The following is an 18813-nucleotide window of genomic DNA, read 5'->3' as shown; positions in this document are numbered from 1 at the left end:
TGCCGCCAATCCGTATTAGTTTTAACAAGCAGAAAATCGAGGTGGTGAATTGTTCCTGTGACTCACCTCTTCATTTAAGTGTGAATTTAACAGAGTCCAGTATGGTAGCACAAATGCCATATCTGCAGTAATTTATAATGTAAAAGATAAGAAGAGGCCAAGCTGTAAGCATAGCCGTGTCGAGGACAGTCCCAAATTTCAGCAGTGCTCTGACACACCGAGAATACATAGAAACATTGACGGCAGAAAAAGACCTCATGGTCCATCTAGTCTGCAAAACTCCTGCATTGTCAAAGTTGGTTTCTCTTTCCTTAGCTCCGACAGAAGCCCACACCCGAAACACAAAAGTGAAAAGAAAGAAGAGTAGAGGAAATGCTTGGCATGTTAAATTCTGCCCAGTCACCCAGAGGGGGAAAAAATTATGAATAATGTTTAGAAAGTGAAATCAGTGTCCCAGAGGTGTTGTCATTTCCTAATTGTCCGCAAGTGCACCCTGAATAGTCAGGATGCTAGCAGCTCCATCCGTGATTCTTCAGGGTAAAATGCATGGATGGCTGCATAATCCTCAGAATTGGATGGCTGGGTGACAGGACTGGAAGCCTAGACAGCTCCGTTCATTTCAACACCTCCTCGTACCTTACAGGGCTGCAGATATGAATCCTCCCTCTGGATAGAGATTTCTGCACAGCAACCCTGACTTCTGCAGTCACAGGGGGACATGTTTGAAAAGCCCCAGTAGACATCACAGCTGACAGTTCCTCTATGGAGTTGCCTCTTCACATCTACCTCTGCAAGAAGAGAGGCCCATTTGTCTCGTACGCCAGCCAGCCCTGTGCTTTCTGAAGCTATTGACACTGAGGCCAACAGCTAGTGTAAATCAGCCCTAGGAAGCTCAATCTGTTTAGAACACACAACACGCATAAATTTGGAAAAAAAAGAAAAGGCAAAGTTCTCTTTTTTTTTTCTTTTCTCAAAGGGAGTAAATTTATCTTCGAAGCAATAAGGATGGGCATCATTTGGACTTTCGACGATGTAGCAATTTGATGTTCTCCCTGCTCCCCCATTGCCTTTGTAACGTAGCATGCAGCAATTGTGTCTCCTGCCAGTGTTTAGCAAGGAGACATCGCTATGCACTCGCTGGCATCAGCAGGGAATCAGCAGGGGTATTTTAATGATTGCGGTGGTGCTCGGTGCAGACGGCAGGAAAGATGCGCAGATCTTCCCGATTGCCTTCGGAAATACTTTTGTTTTTGTTGTTGCTGTTTATACAAATCCGTTTAGGGAAGAAGAAGAATTTTTTAAAAACCATCCCAAAATGGATGGAAGTTGTCGATTTGTTGTTAACAGCTCGATCCAATGTAGAGGTCACATGCTTTGCATTTTAGGGGCAACTTGATAAGGCTAGCCAGTATGGCCATTATTTATTGATTGGTTGGTTGGTTGGTTGGTTTATTGGATTTATTTATAGGATTTATTTATTTATTTATCTATTTATTTATTTATTGGATTTATTTATTGGATTTATTTATTTATTTACTTATTTATTGGATTTATTGGATTTATTTATTGGATTTATTGGATTTATTTATTTATTTATCTATTGGATTTATTTGTTTATTTATTTGGATTTATTTATTTATTTATTTGGATTTATTTATTGGATTTGTTTATTTATTTATTGGATTTATTTATTTATTTATTGGATTTATTTATTTATTTATTGGATTTATTTATTTATCGGATTTATTTATTTATTGGATTGATTGATTGATTGATTGATTGATTGATTAATTGATTGGATTTGTTTATTGGATTTATTTATTTATTGGATTGATATGCCACCTCTCTCCGGGTACTTGGGTTGGCTTGCAACATATAAAAAGAACAATACAATACAAATCCTAAATCTAATTAATATATAACCCACTTATCTAATCTAAAATCCCCATTATATTAAAAAATTAATCATTCCCACTCAGCAACAGCATATATATAATTCGTCGGCCAAGGAGGTAGAATCTAATGACCCCAAGCCTAGCGGCATAGATAAGTCTTAAGATTCTTACAGAAGTCAAGGAGGATGGGGGCAGTGGGAATCTCTGTGGGGAGCTGATTCCAGAGGACCGGGGCCCCCACAGAGAAGGCTCTTCCCCTAAGCGACATTGTCTAGTTGACAGGACCTGGAGAAGGCCAACCTTGTGGGACCTAGCCAGTCGCTGGGACTCAGGCAGCAGAATGAATTTTGCTTTGGGCTGTTCTGTTTCTCCATATCTCCGCCCTCCTTCCTTCAATTTTCTCTTCTCTGGTTTTCCTGATGCACACCCAGATACATGCTGTGGAAGTTACCCAAAAATATCACAACAGAAGTTGCAATTGAACCAGCCCCCCCTGGATAGTTACAGGATTGAAATACCAAACCACTTTGAAACTTTATTTCCCATCCAGGTCACCACAGATGTCTGGCAGAAATGCACAGCTGCTGGCAAATTCAAATGCTAAAACATATTTAAAGATGGTGGCAGAATTGGTGTGTGATTGCACTCTTGGGGGTGCAATTGTTCTCTGGCTTTGGCAACCTCAGAAAAAAATGTCTTTCCACTCAAAAGAAATGCTTTGTCCTCAGAAGGGTTCCATAGTTACTAATTCACCAACTGAGGGTTCCAATTATGTATAAACCTCGTTGGTTTCAGCATACATAACTTGATTGGGTGAATGTGAGGTGTGCATAGGCAACAAACTTTCACAAAGCTTGTGTTTCTAAAAAGGCATAGATCTTACTACAAGAGTCAAGGAGGGTCACTCCTCGCAATCTGTCCTTTTCTAATCCATATTATACAGAAGGTGATCAGAGAGAGTTTGCTTTCCCTTTCTAATGATACTCAGATTTTGGTCTTTCTCTGCAGTTTGTAGCATGGGAGGGACTCAAAAAAGCTAAGAGGGAAGTTGCAACTGGGCAAACAAAGCTCCAACTCTTTGTTATATACATCATTTTGTAGACGTACAAAAACATGAGGTTTTGGTCTAGGGTTCGTCTGCCATCTTGATTTTTTTTACTCTAGTAAATATCAATAGTTCAAGGGGTGGTCTAGGAGTGAAATGATCCCGGTTCACTTGTGCTTGTCAATCGTTGGAGAGCAAATCACAAAGGGAGTGTGAGGCTCCACCCACCTGCCTGGACGCACCCATTTGGATTGATGGATGGATGGATTGATGGATTGATGGATGGATGGATGGATTGATGGATTGATGGATTGATGGATTGATGGATGGATGGATGGATGGATGGATGGATGGATGGATTGATTGATTGATGGATGGATGGATGGATGATTTGATGGATAGATGGATAGTTGGATGGAGGGATGGAGGGATAGAGGGATGGAGGGATGGATTTGCCGACCCTCTCCGAGGACATAGGGTTCTTTTACCCTATGTGCATACACAAAGCATTCTGTGCATGCGCAGAAAGTAAAAGAACCAAAATGGCAGCATTTGAGTGAGTGGGCGGAGCCTCACACTCCCTTCATGACCGGCTGTCTGATGACTGACAGGCATGAGTGAATTAGGAACATTTCACCCCTAGGGTGGTCAGCAGGAAGAGCAAGGCAAATGGTCTCTCCCCACCCTTAAAACCCTTTCAAAGGCCTGCAAAATACCATTAGCTGTGTTTTTTTTCAAGCCAATTTTAAGATACTAGATCTGAGTTGACTTTCTCAATGCCTTAGGTTGACCTGAATTGGAAAAACAATTCAGGATGATTGGGAAACTGAAAAAAATTAGCTTATAAAAGTCCAATTGCCCACATCACCAGAGAGAAAGAAAAATAAGAGACCCCAGGTAAAAGCAGCATGGTTGCATAAAGAAAGCAATTACCAGAAGCCACCATGGGTGGCAGGCCAAAGTCTCCAACTCCAAGAGTACTGCATCCAGTTTTGGACATCACACTACAAAAAAGATATTGAAATTCTAGAGAAAGTGCAGAGGAGAGCAACCAGGATGATTAGGGGACTAGAGAATATAACATACAAATAACAATTGCAGAAACAGTCTGGGGAAGAAAAGGACCAGGGGAGACATGATAGAGGGACTGCCACAGAGAGGAGGGGGTCAGACTGTTTTACAAAGTACCAGAAAACCAGACAAGGAACAATGGATGGAAACTGACCAAGGAGAGATTCAACCTGGAAATAAGGAGAAACATTTTGATAGTGAGAGCGATCAACCAGTGGAACAGTTTGCAGGTCGTGGGAGCTCCAACACTTGAGATTTTCAAGAGGATATTAGACTGCCATTTGTCTGAAATTATGGAGGGACTCCTGCCTGGGGGGTGGGGTGGACTAGATGACCTCTAATGTCTCTTCCAAATCTAATCTAATCTAATCTATGACCTCCTGCCACAGAAGACTTCCAAGTTCCTTTCCAACCCTGTGATTCTATGATTCCTATTACTTTTCCCTCCTTGTTCAAATGAAATGTTGATATTGCAATTCAGCCAATTTACCCAAGAAAAGGATCTGCAGATACAATGCTACTTGCCCTTTTCTGAAGCAACAGGAAATCTTCAACAAGAAGATGAAGCTTGGCCGTTAATTTAGGTGAATTCCAAAGGAGATCATAGAGGATAAGAACAGCTATTAGTCATGCCAGTATGCTCTCTCCGGGATTAGAGGTATTTTTCCTCTGAATAGCAGTTATTGGAAAATAACAGTGTGAGATGGGTTCTTGACCTGATTCAGCAGGGAGATTATGAGAGCAAAATGGAAACTGTGCTTTGTCATTGTTAAAAGCGTTGTCAAAGAGCAGAGATCAGGTGCCCCATTTCAGGGCTGTTTAAATCTGCAGACCTGTTTTTCTCATGGTGACTGATAAGAGTCCAATGTGAAACTAGCAGTGGGCTGCTTAAAAACCTGGATTTTAATATCGCTTGGTGAACTTAGTCAACTTCCTTGCCAAATTTTGCAGAGTCCAGAATGGCAGAACAGAGGAGATAGAAAACGTTTATCTCAACATACTCTTATCTTAGACATTATATAGATTACTGGATAGTTATGGTGATCATGTATCCTATTTGATTATAATTAATATACTATAAAGTGGAAAAGACTACAATTCCATTCTATCAAGTAAAGGCAGAATTGAGGGGTTGCAGGAGAGGGGAAATGGTTATTTGCCCTCTGAAGCTAAAATCCTTCCTTGACCTGTTTGATTCTGCAACTTGTCATTTCTGTCTTTATGAAATGAAATGGAATGTTAGAAGGCCAGGGAAGTTGGCTTATCGATCTTAGTTTCTTGTGAAATAGGTTTTAACAAACTTTTAATTGCCTAGCCAAGATTAGGAAAAGTTTGCTAAATGAAGTTCCTGCTTACATCCTAGGTGTGTTTTTTGTTTTATGGCTCAAGCAATATTATAGAGAAGCCGACCAAAAGACTGAATTGCTAAACTTTTTGTGGGGAGTGTCAAAGAAACAGAAATGTGTAAAGATATTCATGAACTGGGAGAGCCAATGGTAACAAGGTCTTCCAATGAATAGGCATAGCAACTCAGTCAGCCAATGGAAGCTAACCACTTCTGATTCTGTGCAGAGACTCAAAACTGAAAACTTAGGCTTAAGACTGGGCATGGTTTACTCCCCACTCTATACTCTCTTGTCCACTCTGGACTCTGTCCACTCCGCACTGCTCTGCTGAAATGAAACTAACTCTCCTGCTTGTGTTTACTTGAAGAATAATCTGGTAATGGTATTGTAAATCTATTATTATATTTATAAAGAAGTTATTGAATCCAGTGGAATCTCTATGTGCTTCTGGTTTTGATTTTGCAACAAACTCTAATAGAATGCCAACGATAACAGCAAAGTCCAGTTGTTTTGGAGTAGAAATAGTGTTTATTTTTTTCCCCTGTTCCTTCTTTAGTCAGTGAAAAATGAGGTTTCCTTTGTTTGGAATATAAGCTTATTTTTGCTGCAAAAAAAGAAGAAGAAAATAGGTTAAAATATAAAACCTGTAATTAACCTTAATTGTATAGGTTGCATAGAAAATATGTATTTAAAACATTCATCACAATTGAAACATGTGAGAATGTTGAGATTTGAGTGTTGTTCTACAGTAGAGGCATGGTTATTTTGAATAGTAAAGATTGTGAGAATATTTGCAGCGATATATGCACATAAATATGTCCATAAGCATTCAGAGATTTTCTCCTAGTTGAAAAAAGTACCCTGCATTGGAAAATTAGGATCTGCTGTTTGTTTGTTCTTGCAAAAGATGTACAGGGATCCAGTGGCTCAGTGGCTAAAGCACTGAGCTTGTGAATCGGAAAAGTCGGCAGTTTGGTGGTTCAAATCCCTAATGCCACATAACGGAGTGAGCTCCCGATACTTGTCCAGCTTCTGCTAACCTAGCAGTTCGAAAGCATGTAAAAATGCAAGTAGAAAAATAGGGATCACTTTGGTGGGAAGGTAACAGCGTTCTGTGCACCTTTGGCGTTTAGTCATGCTTGGATTCGTCTTCGGGCAGCATTGGCTCTTCGGCTTTGAAAGCGAAGAGGAGATGAGAAATGAACACCAGCCACTAGAGTTGAGAATGACTAGCACGTATGTGATAAGGGAATCTCTATCTTTACCTTGACAATAGATGTGGCATTCAGCTCTTTGTACATAACTCTAAGGAAGATGGCTTGCACCTTTGTTTTGTAGTTCACTTACCATTTTTCATGGATACGCAGTGTACCAATTGCTTTTTGGAAGACCTTATTCTTAAGTAAATTGACAGGGAACCTTACAGTTCTTTTAACCTCCAGAGCAATTGCTCCTGATGGGTCATTCTAATCTGGACTTGAGGCACAAATGAGTGGGTGACAATCTTCTCCCTGCTCAAAAAAAGAAATTTGCTGCCATTGTCCTCCAGAAAGTCCTCCTGCCACTAGCTTCGTTGCTATTTTAAAATAGATTATTCATATGTTTACTCATTTACAAATATGAACCTAAGAGAATGCTAAGGAAGGAGATGGAATGGTAGAATGGTACGTTCTACCTTCAAAACCCCAAATCCATAAATATGTCAGCCCACTTAAAATGTAATATCTTGGAATAAAAAGGGCATCCTTGTTCTTATGGCAGTTTGAACAGGGGCTCAAAAACGTGCATTGTGCGGGGGATTTGCTCAGATATGTCACCATCAATGGCAAAAATCGAACCTGAGACACCAGCATTACATGTTCTCCACATTATATCTTGCCCTTCCCCTTCCCAGAAAGTTGAATTAACTCTCCGTACTGCAAAAGAAATCCACATTAGAAAATGTAGTGTGGTAAATATATAAAATGCAAACAAGCGTGATTAAAAAGCATCATTTATCAAAGTATCACTAATTATATGTTCCATTATATTTTTGTTGGTTTGGTCAGTCAAGCTAAACCCAATTCTGAACATTACAATTATGCATTTGTGTGTTAGGCTGGAATTGGTAGTTAAATTAAAATAGGATTATAATCCAGGGCATGGGATTTAAATCAAGTTTAATCAATCAATTTTATAGAGGTTCTTCATGAAGAATTAATTCGTTAAGAAGCTACATTTATTGGGATTCTTAATGAATTCTTAAGAATTATTCAAGAATAGTGGAGGGAAATGACAGCCTTTTTTACACTGATAAGTATAAAATAATACAATCAACACAATTTTATTTTTTAAATCAATTATAAAACGTGGGGTTCCTCTCCCTCTCTTTTCAATTTCTTGGAAATACAAGGAGGGAGAGGGGGAGGGAGAAAGAGGGAGGGGGAGGACAGAGGGAGGGAGGGAGAAAAAGAGGAACTCTTCTGGCAGTAACTCATTCAGATAAATATGCCAAATCTTTAGAGACAGAATTGTTTAGAAAAGTGCTTTGGCTATTAAAATATTGAATTAAATATAACATAAAATATGGAACAAATACATTCATCATTTGGAATTTGTTGTTGTGTTAATACAGAATAACATTATGTATTTAATATATAATGTATACATTATTACTGTATATATTATATTATATACATATATATTTTATATATTGTATATATTTTCTTCCTTAGGCTGATATCACAAACTATATGACAGATGGGTCAAGTCCTGATTTGTAGTATTCTAACATTTGGAATAGCAAAGTAACATATTTGATAGAACTGGCCAATTTTTATATATGATTCAACCCAGAGTATAAAAGACACTAGAATTCCAAGTGGAAAATCACAAGCTGGAAACTATCAGATACCACACATTTTAAGGGGGGGAAGTGAGAGATCTGAATACACATTTAAATTGCACTACGGATTTTTTAGCTACTATATGTCTTCTGCCCAAATTTGTATTAATATTTTTCTTTTTAAAAAAATCTCGGTATCTGAAAAATAATTTATTTGAGGAAGTTCCTTCTTCTTTTTTTAACTAATAACACTGAATATGTCTGGAAGTAATCTATAGAGATAATATTTCTTCCTATATGGGTGAAAAAGGGTGGCAATGCTATTTCACATTTGACACATGCAGATTTTTTAAAAAAACTAATTGACTGTACTAAAATCCTGCTTTTTGCACTTGGCTACATGAAATAACAATTAGCATTCACACTGAATTTTAAGGATCTTAGATTGTGAACTTTCCTCGCGTAGTGGAATCTGTCAACTTGAGATAAAAATGTTTGTTGTCATAATTGTGTAGTACTTGAGTTGACGATAAGCAAAACAGCAGCTCTTCCATGTGTACTTTTATCATTTTCTGCTTACTTTTCCTTCAAAGTTACCATCTTTTTTTTGTCACTGTTTATGAAATCACGTGTGTCTTTATTTTTGTTGTCTTTCAACATCATTCGCAAACAGCTCGATCGTCAGTGCCTAAACCTCCAGTTGGGCCCACTCCATCTATTAATACACAGACTAACATGATCAATCAGATGCTGAAAGGCATACAAGAGTCAAGTACTGTAAAAAAAAAATCTTTTATTTTAATTCAGCGAATTGCTAACTTAGTCATTTCCTATTTAATTTACCATAGTATAGCTTCTATGAAACTAGTTCCCACTGTAAGCTTTCATCCAGAAATGGCTAGCGCAACGCTTTTAGAAATAGCTTTGGTTTCAAAATGTCCACATTTTCTGTCTAGCAATGTCTGACATATGCAACATTTTCAAATATCAACGTCAGCACAAAATAACATTGTTGTTGCATAACATTTTGCATGAGATCTGTGAATTTGTATGATTTCAATGATGTATGAAGTTATTGAAAACTCTGTTGTTTCATTGAGCAGTGCTCCAGCTACAACACGATAAATTGAAAGAGTTGTCTCAAAAAAGCATTATGAAAAAGAAAATCAAGTTTGGGATAGATTTGAATTTTGCCCATAGACAGAATCTTGCAAATCACTTGTTAAAAAACTTTTGGCACATATTCCCTCCACAAGTTAAAGGGTGTCCAAGGTCTAGTCTAACATGTCGTAAGCTGCACTGAGTCTAAGGAGAAGGGCAGCATAAAAAAAAATCAAATAAATAGTAATTAGGGTAGCACAAATTGGGTAGCAAGTCAAAAAATATTGGAAGATTGTTGTCAGAACTGCTCCATTCTTGCACCTTTCCCTTTTTTTCTGCCTCATCAAAAAATGCTGCCTGTTGCATTATTTACAGAATCTACATAAACAAGAATAGAATGCTTTTCATTTTCTTCCTGTTAGTTTTTTAGAAGAGGTAAATAGTCACAAATGGACTATTACTCTTGAATCAAATCTATGCAGGAAGAATGGTCAGGTACATTGATCCTTTCTAGTTGGATGCAGATAAAATCACTTATATCTAATCTAATATACCCCCAATTGCTAGGCAATTGTGATTCTGTGCCCTTTTGTCAAGCGCCTATGACCTTTTATCAAATTTCTGATTGACCAGCAATAGCACTATACCACTTCACAATGCCCTCTCTAAGCGGTTTACAGAGTCAGCATATTTACCCAAACAATCTGAGTCTTCATTTTATCCACCTCAGAAGGATGAAGGCTGAGTCAACCTTGAGCCTGGTGAGACTGCCAAATTGTAGATGCCTAACAGTCAGCAGAAGTAGCCTGCAGTACTGAACTCTACCCACCGTGCCATTATGGCTCATAAGCCATCAAACTTTGATTAATTCTGGTGCACATAATCAGTTCCTGGTTTCTTATTCTAATAAGCAGTAATTTTGCAATACCTTTGAAGCTGGGCTAGTAATCATAGAAGACTTCAATATGACATAAGCAAGGAGAATATGCAAGCAGTCTTATATGTCTGAAATAACTTGAAGGGGACTGCTTTAGCATAAATAATACATAATTTCAAAATAGTGATAATAATAATAATCTGTATTTAGGAAGCCTGTTGAACAAGTGCATTGCAATTTGAGGAAATGCAGCGATTACAAACTTCCATCCAATAACATTTTGGGAGCATATATAAAATAGGAACCAAAATAAGGAGCTGACCACATTAATAAGAATTAAATGGGTGAAAGAGATCCTATAATCATCTGCTAGTAAAAAAGGGAGGGTATTTTAATGTCTTTAAAAAGCCATGAGATTTTTCACATAAATCAAGGAAAGGAGGAATTTTTTACACAATCATATGGCTAGGTTCCTGAAAACTGGAAGATGGTGACAGACAACCTGGAGTGGAATGTAGAAAGAAAAGCTTATTTGCTTATGCATTTCCTCTCTTTAAAAAAAACACATTGAATACAAATTTATGTTTGCATGTGACTTTAAGTCCTCTTTTTCTTAGAAAGTCAGAAAATTGAAATAGGACTCCCACAAATGTTCTATTAGGTTTATTGTGGCATCGTGTTGTTTTATTATGCATATTGTTTTAATTTTTGATTGGGACTTGTCCAGACTTTGATATAAGGTGAGCAACTATAAAAGGAAGGAAGGAAGGAAGGAAGGAAGGAAGGAAGGAAGGAAGGAAGGAAGGAAGGAAGGAAAAGAATATTCATCTATCCCAATGAAGATTCATCTATCCTAATGAATAATTGATCTGACTTTTGGAAAATATATAAAAAAACCTTGTACTCTCATGGAAATATTCTGGCCAATTGTAGTGTACAAGAACTACGAAGGGAATTTTTACACTACATGTAACAATATTTTTGTACGCATTCATGCCATATTCAAACATTATGGCAAGATACAGGAACAACCATTTTAGTTTAAATGATTTGACTTGGATATGGTTTGCTTATGTGCCATCAAATTTTAGAGACTAGGTAGTTAAACCTTCTTCAGAGTGATCTGTCCCAAACCTGACCCTTTAAGTCTTCTAATGATACACTATCATCACTCTAATTGAATCCATCTAATTTGTTGCTGATCATCATTTTCTCCTTCCCATCCCCTTTCTAGCTCCTTAGCTTTCTCAAAAATAAATATGGGAGATTTCTTCTATTTTTGCCAGTTTAAAGTTCAAAGAATATAAACTTATTCATGTAAAATAGGGTGAGATCATTTTAATCTGTCACTTCAACATTAATTAACTAATTCTTAGATTATTTTACACAATATGCACATTGTGAAAATATTTCAGATCTAGAGCACAGACATGTATCAACTGTGAAATTAAATATTCCTAATGTAGATACTAGAAAGATGCTGTCTCTAGGAAATGTACATTTCTCACTTTCCATTAAATACTTGCTATCAATGCAAAGGTAATCAGTCTCGACATATCTTTTAAATTCAATGTTGGAGCACTGTTTTCTTAATATAACAACAGATGTTGCTTCATAGTTTGCTCAGTACTAACTATATAGCATTTTAATCCTTGCATGATGTAGATTTTTTTTTCTCAGATTGCAATTATTACAATTTTTTATTAACTACCTAATCGATTGGCCTTAAATTGAGCTTCTTCTGTCTCACTCCATTTTAATTCAAGTTCTTGTACTGCAGAAAATGTAGGTCGGTTAATCACGCCTGCCAAAAAACTAGAAGATACAATTCGCTTGGCGGAATTGGTGATTGAAGTTCTGCAGCAAAATGAAGAACATCACGCAGAGGTGAGCAACAGTATGCTGACATTTTCCAATCAAGAACTATTAGAGCAAGTGCATACCTGTGCAAATTGCAGACATAATGTTTTATGTCCTATGTAAATCTTAAGTAAGACAATCCATTCTCCTCCCGCAAATATCTTTGCATTTCACTAAATGCAATCTTGCAAGGAAATACATTTGAAAGGTGCATTGAAGTAACAGGCACAATGCAAACTCACTCTGATTGCAGTTTTATCAAGAAAATGTATCTTGTATGGGACCCTTCCGAATTTGTGTTCCAGCTTCAATATTAGCTTTCACAGAAGATTGCTAATGAAGACATATGTGTAAAAATGTTGCACTACAATAAAATGTCTTCTTGGATTTTATACAAAAGTTTCATCATCGTATTCTATGAAGAAGATTGTCTTCTTGAATAATCACCATTTCTAGATTCAGCTTTCACGATAGTAGTATGCACTTTATCCATGACGGATAATGTTGCAGATTCTGGCCACATGCTTTTAACAGCTGAATAATTATAATATAAAAGGTATCAAACCTCCAGTTAGTTTTTATCCTGAAAATATTAAGCAAAGTCAGAAATCCCAGAGCTGTAAACTAGATTGGGAAGTTGAAAAAGAAATGAGGCAATGGCAAAATATTTATTTATTTATTTATTTATTTATTGGATTTGTATGCCGCCCCCTTTCCAGAGACTCGGGGCGGCTAACAGCGACAATAAAACAGTGTACAACAGTAATTTGGTATTGATGATTAAAAATCAATTAATAGAAAAAACCAAACATACATACATACATACCATGCATAGAATTGTAAAGGCCTAGGGGGAAAGAGGATCTCAATTCCCCCATGCCTGGTGGCAGAGGTGGGTTTTAAGTTGTTTACGAAAGGCAAGGAGGGTGGGGGCAGTTCTAATCTCTGGGGGAGTTGGTTCCAGAGGGCCGGGGCCGCCACAGAGAAGGCTCTTCCCCTGGGTCCCGCCAGGCGACATTGCTTAGTTGACGGGACCCCGGAGAAGATCCACTCTGTGGGACCTAACTGGTCGCTGGGATTCGTGCAGCAGAAGGCGGTCCCTGAGGTAATCTGGTCCGGTGCCATGAAGGGCTTTTATAGGTCATAACCAACACTTTGAATTGTGACCGGAAACTGATCGGCAACCAATGCAGATTGCGGAGTGTTGGTGTAACATGGGCATATTTGGGAAAGCCCATGATTGCTCTCGCAGCTGCAATTCTGCACGATCTGAAGTTTCCGAACATTTTTCAAAGGTAGCCCCATGTAGAGAGCGTTACAGTAGTCAAGCCTCGAGGTGATGAGGGCATGAGTGACCATATGCCCATGTTATTGCCAAAAAATCTACATGGAAATCACTAGGAGTGAAGCTTGATATTTTTCTTTCAACTTCGGGGTGGGGGGTATTGCAGGAGATTATAAAGTCAGATATTAAGATATTGACATATCTTAATATTTGGCATCACCAAAAGGCATAGAGGACAACGAATGCTTCACCAAAAGCATTTTAAAATTGCTCCAGCATCGTAAAATAATTGTTTCACAGACAAGGTGGAACTCTGTGAATTAACCTGAGTTTCAGAAACAGATAAGATTGTCACTTGAGATTTCATGAGATAGGTGGAGAGCTGTGCCTGAAAAAAAATATTGTAGCTAGAAGTTGCCCATAGCTTCTACTTTTTCCCAGGAACCTGCATATATGCCATAACAAGCTAAAATTGAGAGACAATATAACAGTTAAAATTCATGTTGGATGCAGTTCTTCCTCCATCACCTTTTCACTCTGATGGAGATTAGAGAGTTAAAATCATGGAAGGAAAGAGGTGGTCCAGAATTTGGCCCATGAGAAATATTACTTTCATTGCAAAATGGCTTCCATGAACAATTGCTAGCAGCACAGTTCCTGTATGCTTTTACAAACAGGAATGTGAATCTCCTTAAAAAAAGATATACGATAATGAAATTGTCTAATCAACACCCATTGCTCAGAGGAAGATAGCTGTAGAACCTATAAATATAAAGCCATGGACATGATTGAAATGAATTTGCAAACATTGCTTTAACACTCCTTTCTCTCTCCCATGTCATCTTTCACTGCTGGTTTTCTGGAAATCCAACCTTTGAGACATTTTAGGGAGTTGAAATATTTCTTATCACTTGTGAAATGAAGCATATTTTATGAGGCATTCAGGATGTGAATGCAGCTTTAGGGTGCTAGAAATCTTGAACAGAATAAAGTTTAGCTGTAAGCCATTCGGGAAAGAGATGGTTAGCTTACTATAATAAAATACAAGTACAGTGATACCTTGTCTTACAAATTTAATTGGTTCTGGGATGAGGTTCTTAAGGTGAAAAGTTTGTAAGATGAAACAATGTTTCCCATAGGAATCAATGGAAAAGTGATTAATGCGTGCAAGCCCAAAATTCACCCCTTTTGCCAACCGAAGCGCCCGTTTTTGCGCTGCTGGGATTCCCCTGAGGCTCCCCTCCATGGGAAACCCCACCTCCGGACTTCTGTGTTTTTGCGATGCTGCAGGGGAATCCCAGCAGGAGAATCCCAGCATCGCAAAAACGAGCGCTTCGCTGGCAATGGAAGTTCGGAGGTGGGGTTTCCCAGCGAAGGGAGCATCAGTGAAATCACAGCATCGCAAAAACACTGAAGTCCTGGAAACCCCACCTCCAGACCTCTGTGTTTTTGCGATCCTGCGATTTCACTGAGGCTCCCCTCGAAAAGTTTGTATGACGAGGCGTTTGTAAGATGAGGTATCACTGTAGTAAGATTTCTCATCACCTCAAATCACAGATTCAGATGTCAACTTCTTCACACTGTTTGATCTGTAGTAATTTCAGGAGCAGCCTAACTCTTAGAATATATTCTGGACTCTTGTATGCCAAGACTGGTATCATACTCTTCCAATTCATATTCATATCAGGCAAACCCACAATGGCCATTCTTATAGGTAAACAGTGAGAAAATAACCTTAAGTAGGCTGGGATAAATTTTGTGATTGTCATCTTTCATATGACAGACACTGAATCACTTCCCAACTGGACTTTATATCTAATGGTGTATCATATTGTAAAGGTGTATTATATCTAAAGTTGTATTATACTCTTCCCAAACATGATGCCCTTCAGATGTACTATTCCTATGTCTCCCAAAATTTCTTGGTAATGTTGGTCATCAATTCTGAAAATTGTAGACCTCAGAGGTACATCCAAAGGACTCAAGTGGATGAAGGACAGTCTATATGATTACATAAAGCAGCAGAGGGGTTTTTTTTCTTAATGGTAATTGTAACTTGAGAACAATCGTGTTTCAGCTTAAGCAAATTCATATATAATATTCTGACTGTTTTGTGATCAGAATGAATCTGCTATGATATGGCACCCATGTAACACACAGTGAATGCTGCATTATACTGTGTGTATAGGGTGACTAAGATTCTACGTAAATTAATTCCAGGGTCCCGTGAAATGGATCTGTGATTTGATGTAACCTTTATAAATCATCCTTTTAAAACGCCAATAAAATGAACCTTTTGCTTATATCTTTTAACCCTGTAATATTAATTCCCTCTTTTTTGCTTTCCTTGTCACTGACTTTTTTTAACCTTGCATTTAAAAAACCTCCAAGGAAATAATTTCACAATTAAAATAAAACCTAAAACAGCTCTCTAATAAAAACAATGTAAAACTAATTTATTTCTAGCGCGTAGCACGCCACCAGTCCCAACTAATGCCTGATTGCCTATTTAAATTTCCTCCCTGTTTTTCTACTGTTTATTCAATCTTGGATGATCCTGGCAGGGGAAAGAGGTATGTCACTCAACTGAATGAACTGAGTCACCTCCTGTCATAGTTTGTGCATGCCCTCTCAGTGCCATGTTTCCTAATGGGATCTTCCCTGGGTAATCCTTTGCTTTGTAACTTTGGATTCAAGGAATGTAACAGCAAACTTCAGTTTCAATTGCTTGTGGAACTGTAGCCCTACATCGCAGGCCAACATCGGGAAGGTTCTTCAGCCCTGCATGTAGCAATGGGTATACTTTTACAAGCACTGCAGTTACATCCCAACATCTGTCTTACCTGCCTGGGCTCTTTCCTCAGCCTGTTGTTTTCCCCTTGTTGCTCAGCACACACACCTGATTTATAATTCACCCTGCTGCTAATATCTATGAATGAGAAAGAAGTAGCTAGGAATTTAGCACTTTGCCCTCTGGGGTTTTTTTTTCCATTGTGCGTATTGTTTTAGTATTATATACAATATGTATATATGGAGAGAGATTCTATAGAATTGAGGAGAGGAAGGGGTCAAGCTGTTTTCCAAGGCACCTGAAGGCCAGACAAGGAATAATGGATGGAAACAGATAAAACTGATCAAGAAATAAGGAGAAATTTTCTGACAGTGAGAACCATCAACCAATGGAACAGTTTGCCTTCAGAAGTTCTGGGAACTTCATCACTGGAAGCTTTGAAGAAAAAACTGGAGTGCCATCTTCCAGAAATGGGGCAGGGTCTCCTGTTTGAGGAACCCCCTGCTTGAGGGGGGTTGGACTAGAGGACCTGCAAGGACCCTTAGTTATTTATTTATTTATTGGATTTGTATGCCGCCCCTCTTCGCAGACTCGGGGTGGCTAACAACAGTAATAAAACAGTATATAACAATAATCCGATACTAAAAACAGTTAAAAACCCATTATATAAAATACAATCATACATACAGACATACCATGCATAAAATTTTAAAGGCCTAGGGGGAAGTGTATCTCAGTTCCCCCATGCCTGGTGGCAGAAGTGGGTTTTAAGCAAGTTACGAAAGGCAAGGAGGGTGGGGGCAATTCTAATCTCTGGGGAGAGTTGGCTCCAGAGGGCCGGGGCCGCCACAGAGAAGGCTCTTCCCCTGGGTCCCGCCAAGCGACATTGTTTGGTTGACGGGACACGGAGAAGACCCACTCTGTGGGACCTAACTGGTCACTGGGATTTGTGCAGCAGAAGGCGGTCCCTGATGTAATCTGGTCCGGTGCCATGAAGGGCTTTATAGGTCATAACCAACACTTTGAATTGTGACCGGAAACTGATCGGCAACCAATGTAGACTGCGGAGTGTTGGTGTAACATGGGCATATTTGGGAAAGCCCATGATTGCTCTCGCAGCTGCATTCTGCATGATCTGAAGTTTCCGAACCCTTCCAACTCTGTTAATCTAATCTAATCTGTTCTCAGATGACTGAGGATGGGAAATAGCTATGTAACTCAGAAAGGATATTTTTCTTTGAATGGAAATGGGGTATTTAAGGGAAGATTGGATTAAGGGAAGCCATGTTGCTTCCAACTACACCATCACATATAGTCTTGTGTTAAGGTAAGAAAGCTCTTATTCTATCATTATTCTACTGGAAAGAAAGCAGAAGGCAACTGGTGATGAGTTCAAAGCACACATTCCATGGCTAATGGCCACGAGACCACGAATGCAGATTCTGAACTGCTTGCCAGAAAGAATCTTAACAAATGAAATTCCTTCTCCAGTACATTCACACAACCTCATTTGTGGTAACATTATGTGAAAAGCTTAGGAGAGACCCCCTCGGGGTCAGTAATCTTCTGATCGGAAACAAACATACTTAAGAAATAAACCCCAGTTCATTTTATGTTTCAAGATTGATGGGTAAAATAACCAAACATTGTAGAGGGGGCTGAGTCACTCATTTGATACCTTTCAGGACAGCACAATGTGTTTATTTATCAGTCATTCTCAGACCTTAAAACACCTCCCCCAAAATAATTTGTCATTTGAAAGGCTGAAATTATTATTATTGAGAATATGCAATCAGCAGGCACATTGTCTAAAAATGCCTTAACCTTGCTGTTCCGCTCTTGTCAATATGACCTGAAATGAAATTTGAGACCTGTAGATTATTTGTCATACAGGTATCAAACTTGTGGTTAATTGACTTTTCCTCATTTGAGGGGTTCTTACTATGAGTGTGATTTTTTTCTGTTTTGTTTTCTTTTTGCTGCACACTGATTGTTACACCTGAAACAGTATAGTAAATGTGAACAGAACAACAAAGTTAAAGCATTTGAAACAGCATTCAATTGCCAAAACAGAGATCACAAACACCCAAAAACATTACCAGGAAAAAAAGTTATCTTAAGCTAGTTTAAAGTCTGCTTGTTAAAAATAACAAGCATTATCAGAGAACAATTAAGAAGCTATTTAGTATGCATGTCTATGGCAAACAAAATTGTATGAAGTTAATTCCAAAAAAGCCTGAGACATAAAAAGACTTGGTAAAAATCTGCTGTTTTAAAAAAAAATCCAAATGAGTCTGTAGGACATGCTACAATCTAAGCAATTTTCAATAATATAGTAGATATCCTTTTAGCTCTATACCATTTGTCTACTCTTCTTTTCATTTTTTTTATTTTTCAAAATGGGAAGGAGGAATCTATTTTGCAAATTACATACAGGGACCTTAAAGCTTTTATTTACTGCAGGCTTTTGAAATTATCATTCTCTCTCCATATGTATATATATGTATGAATATGTATATATGTATTTATCTCTTGAAAACTTGCATATATACATGAATTTTCATGGGTATGGTCAAATAAATCATAGATTTTGTGATGTAGGATTTGCATTTCCTTTGTATGTTTATTATGTAAAAAGGTAAGTAAATCAAAGTAAATTTTATTACTGGGGAATGGTATTCTTGAATAGCAGTGGTATTTTTGTCATTTCAGAAAGAG

General features: G+C 38.0%; 1 protein-coding gene across 3 annotated transcripts in view; it reads left to right on the top strand.

The window, feature by feature from the left end:
• Positions 1 to 18813, top strand: part of CADPS (calcium dependent secretion activator) — a 526173-nt gene that overhangs the window by 369476 nt on the left and 137884 nt on the right. For all 3 annotated transcript variants that reach the window (XM_070738156.1, XM_070738154.1, XM_070738155.1), the window contains one exon: positions 11940 to 12046. In XM_070738156.1, coding sequence (XP_070594257.1) covers positions 11940 to 12046 — 107 coding nt within the window. The remainder of the gene's footprint in view (positions 1 to 11939; positions 12047 to 18813) is intronic.

This window comes from Erythrolamprus reginae, chromosome 2 (assembly GCF_031021105.1).
Source record: "Erythrolamprus reginae isolate rEryReg1 chromosome 2, rEryReg1.hap1, whole genome shotgun sequence".
In the NCBI taxonomy this organism is placed as follows: Eukaryota; Metazoa; Chordata; class Lepidosauria; order Squamata; family Dipsadidae; genus Erythrolamprus; species Erythrolamprus reginae.
The sequence above is the reverse complement of the archived record's forward strand: the minus strand, read 5'-3'. Positions and strand labels throughout refer to the sequence as shown.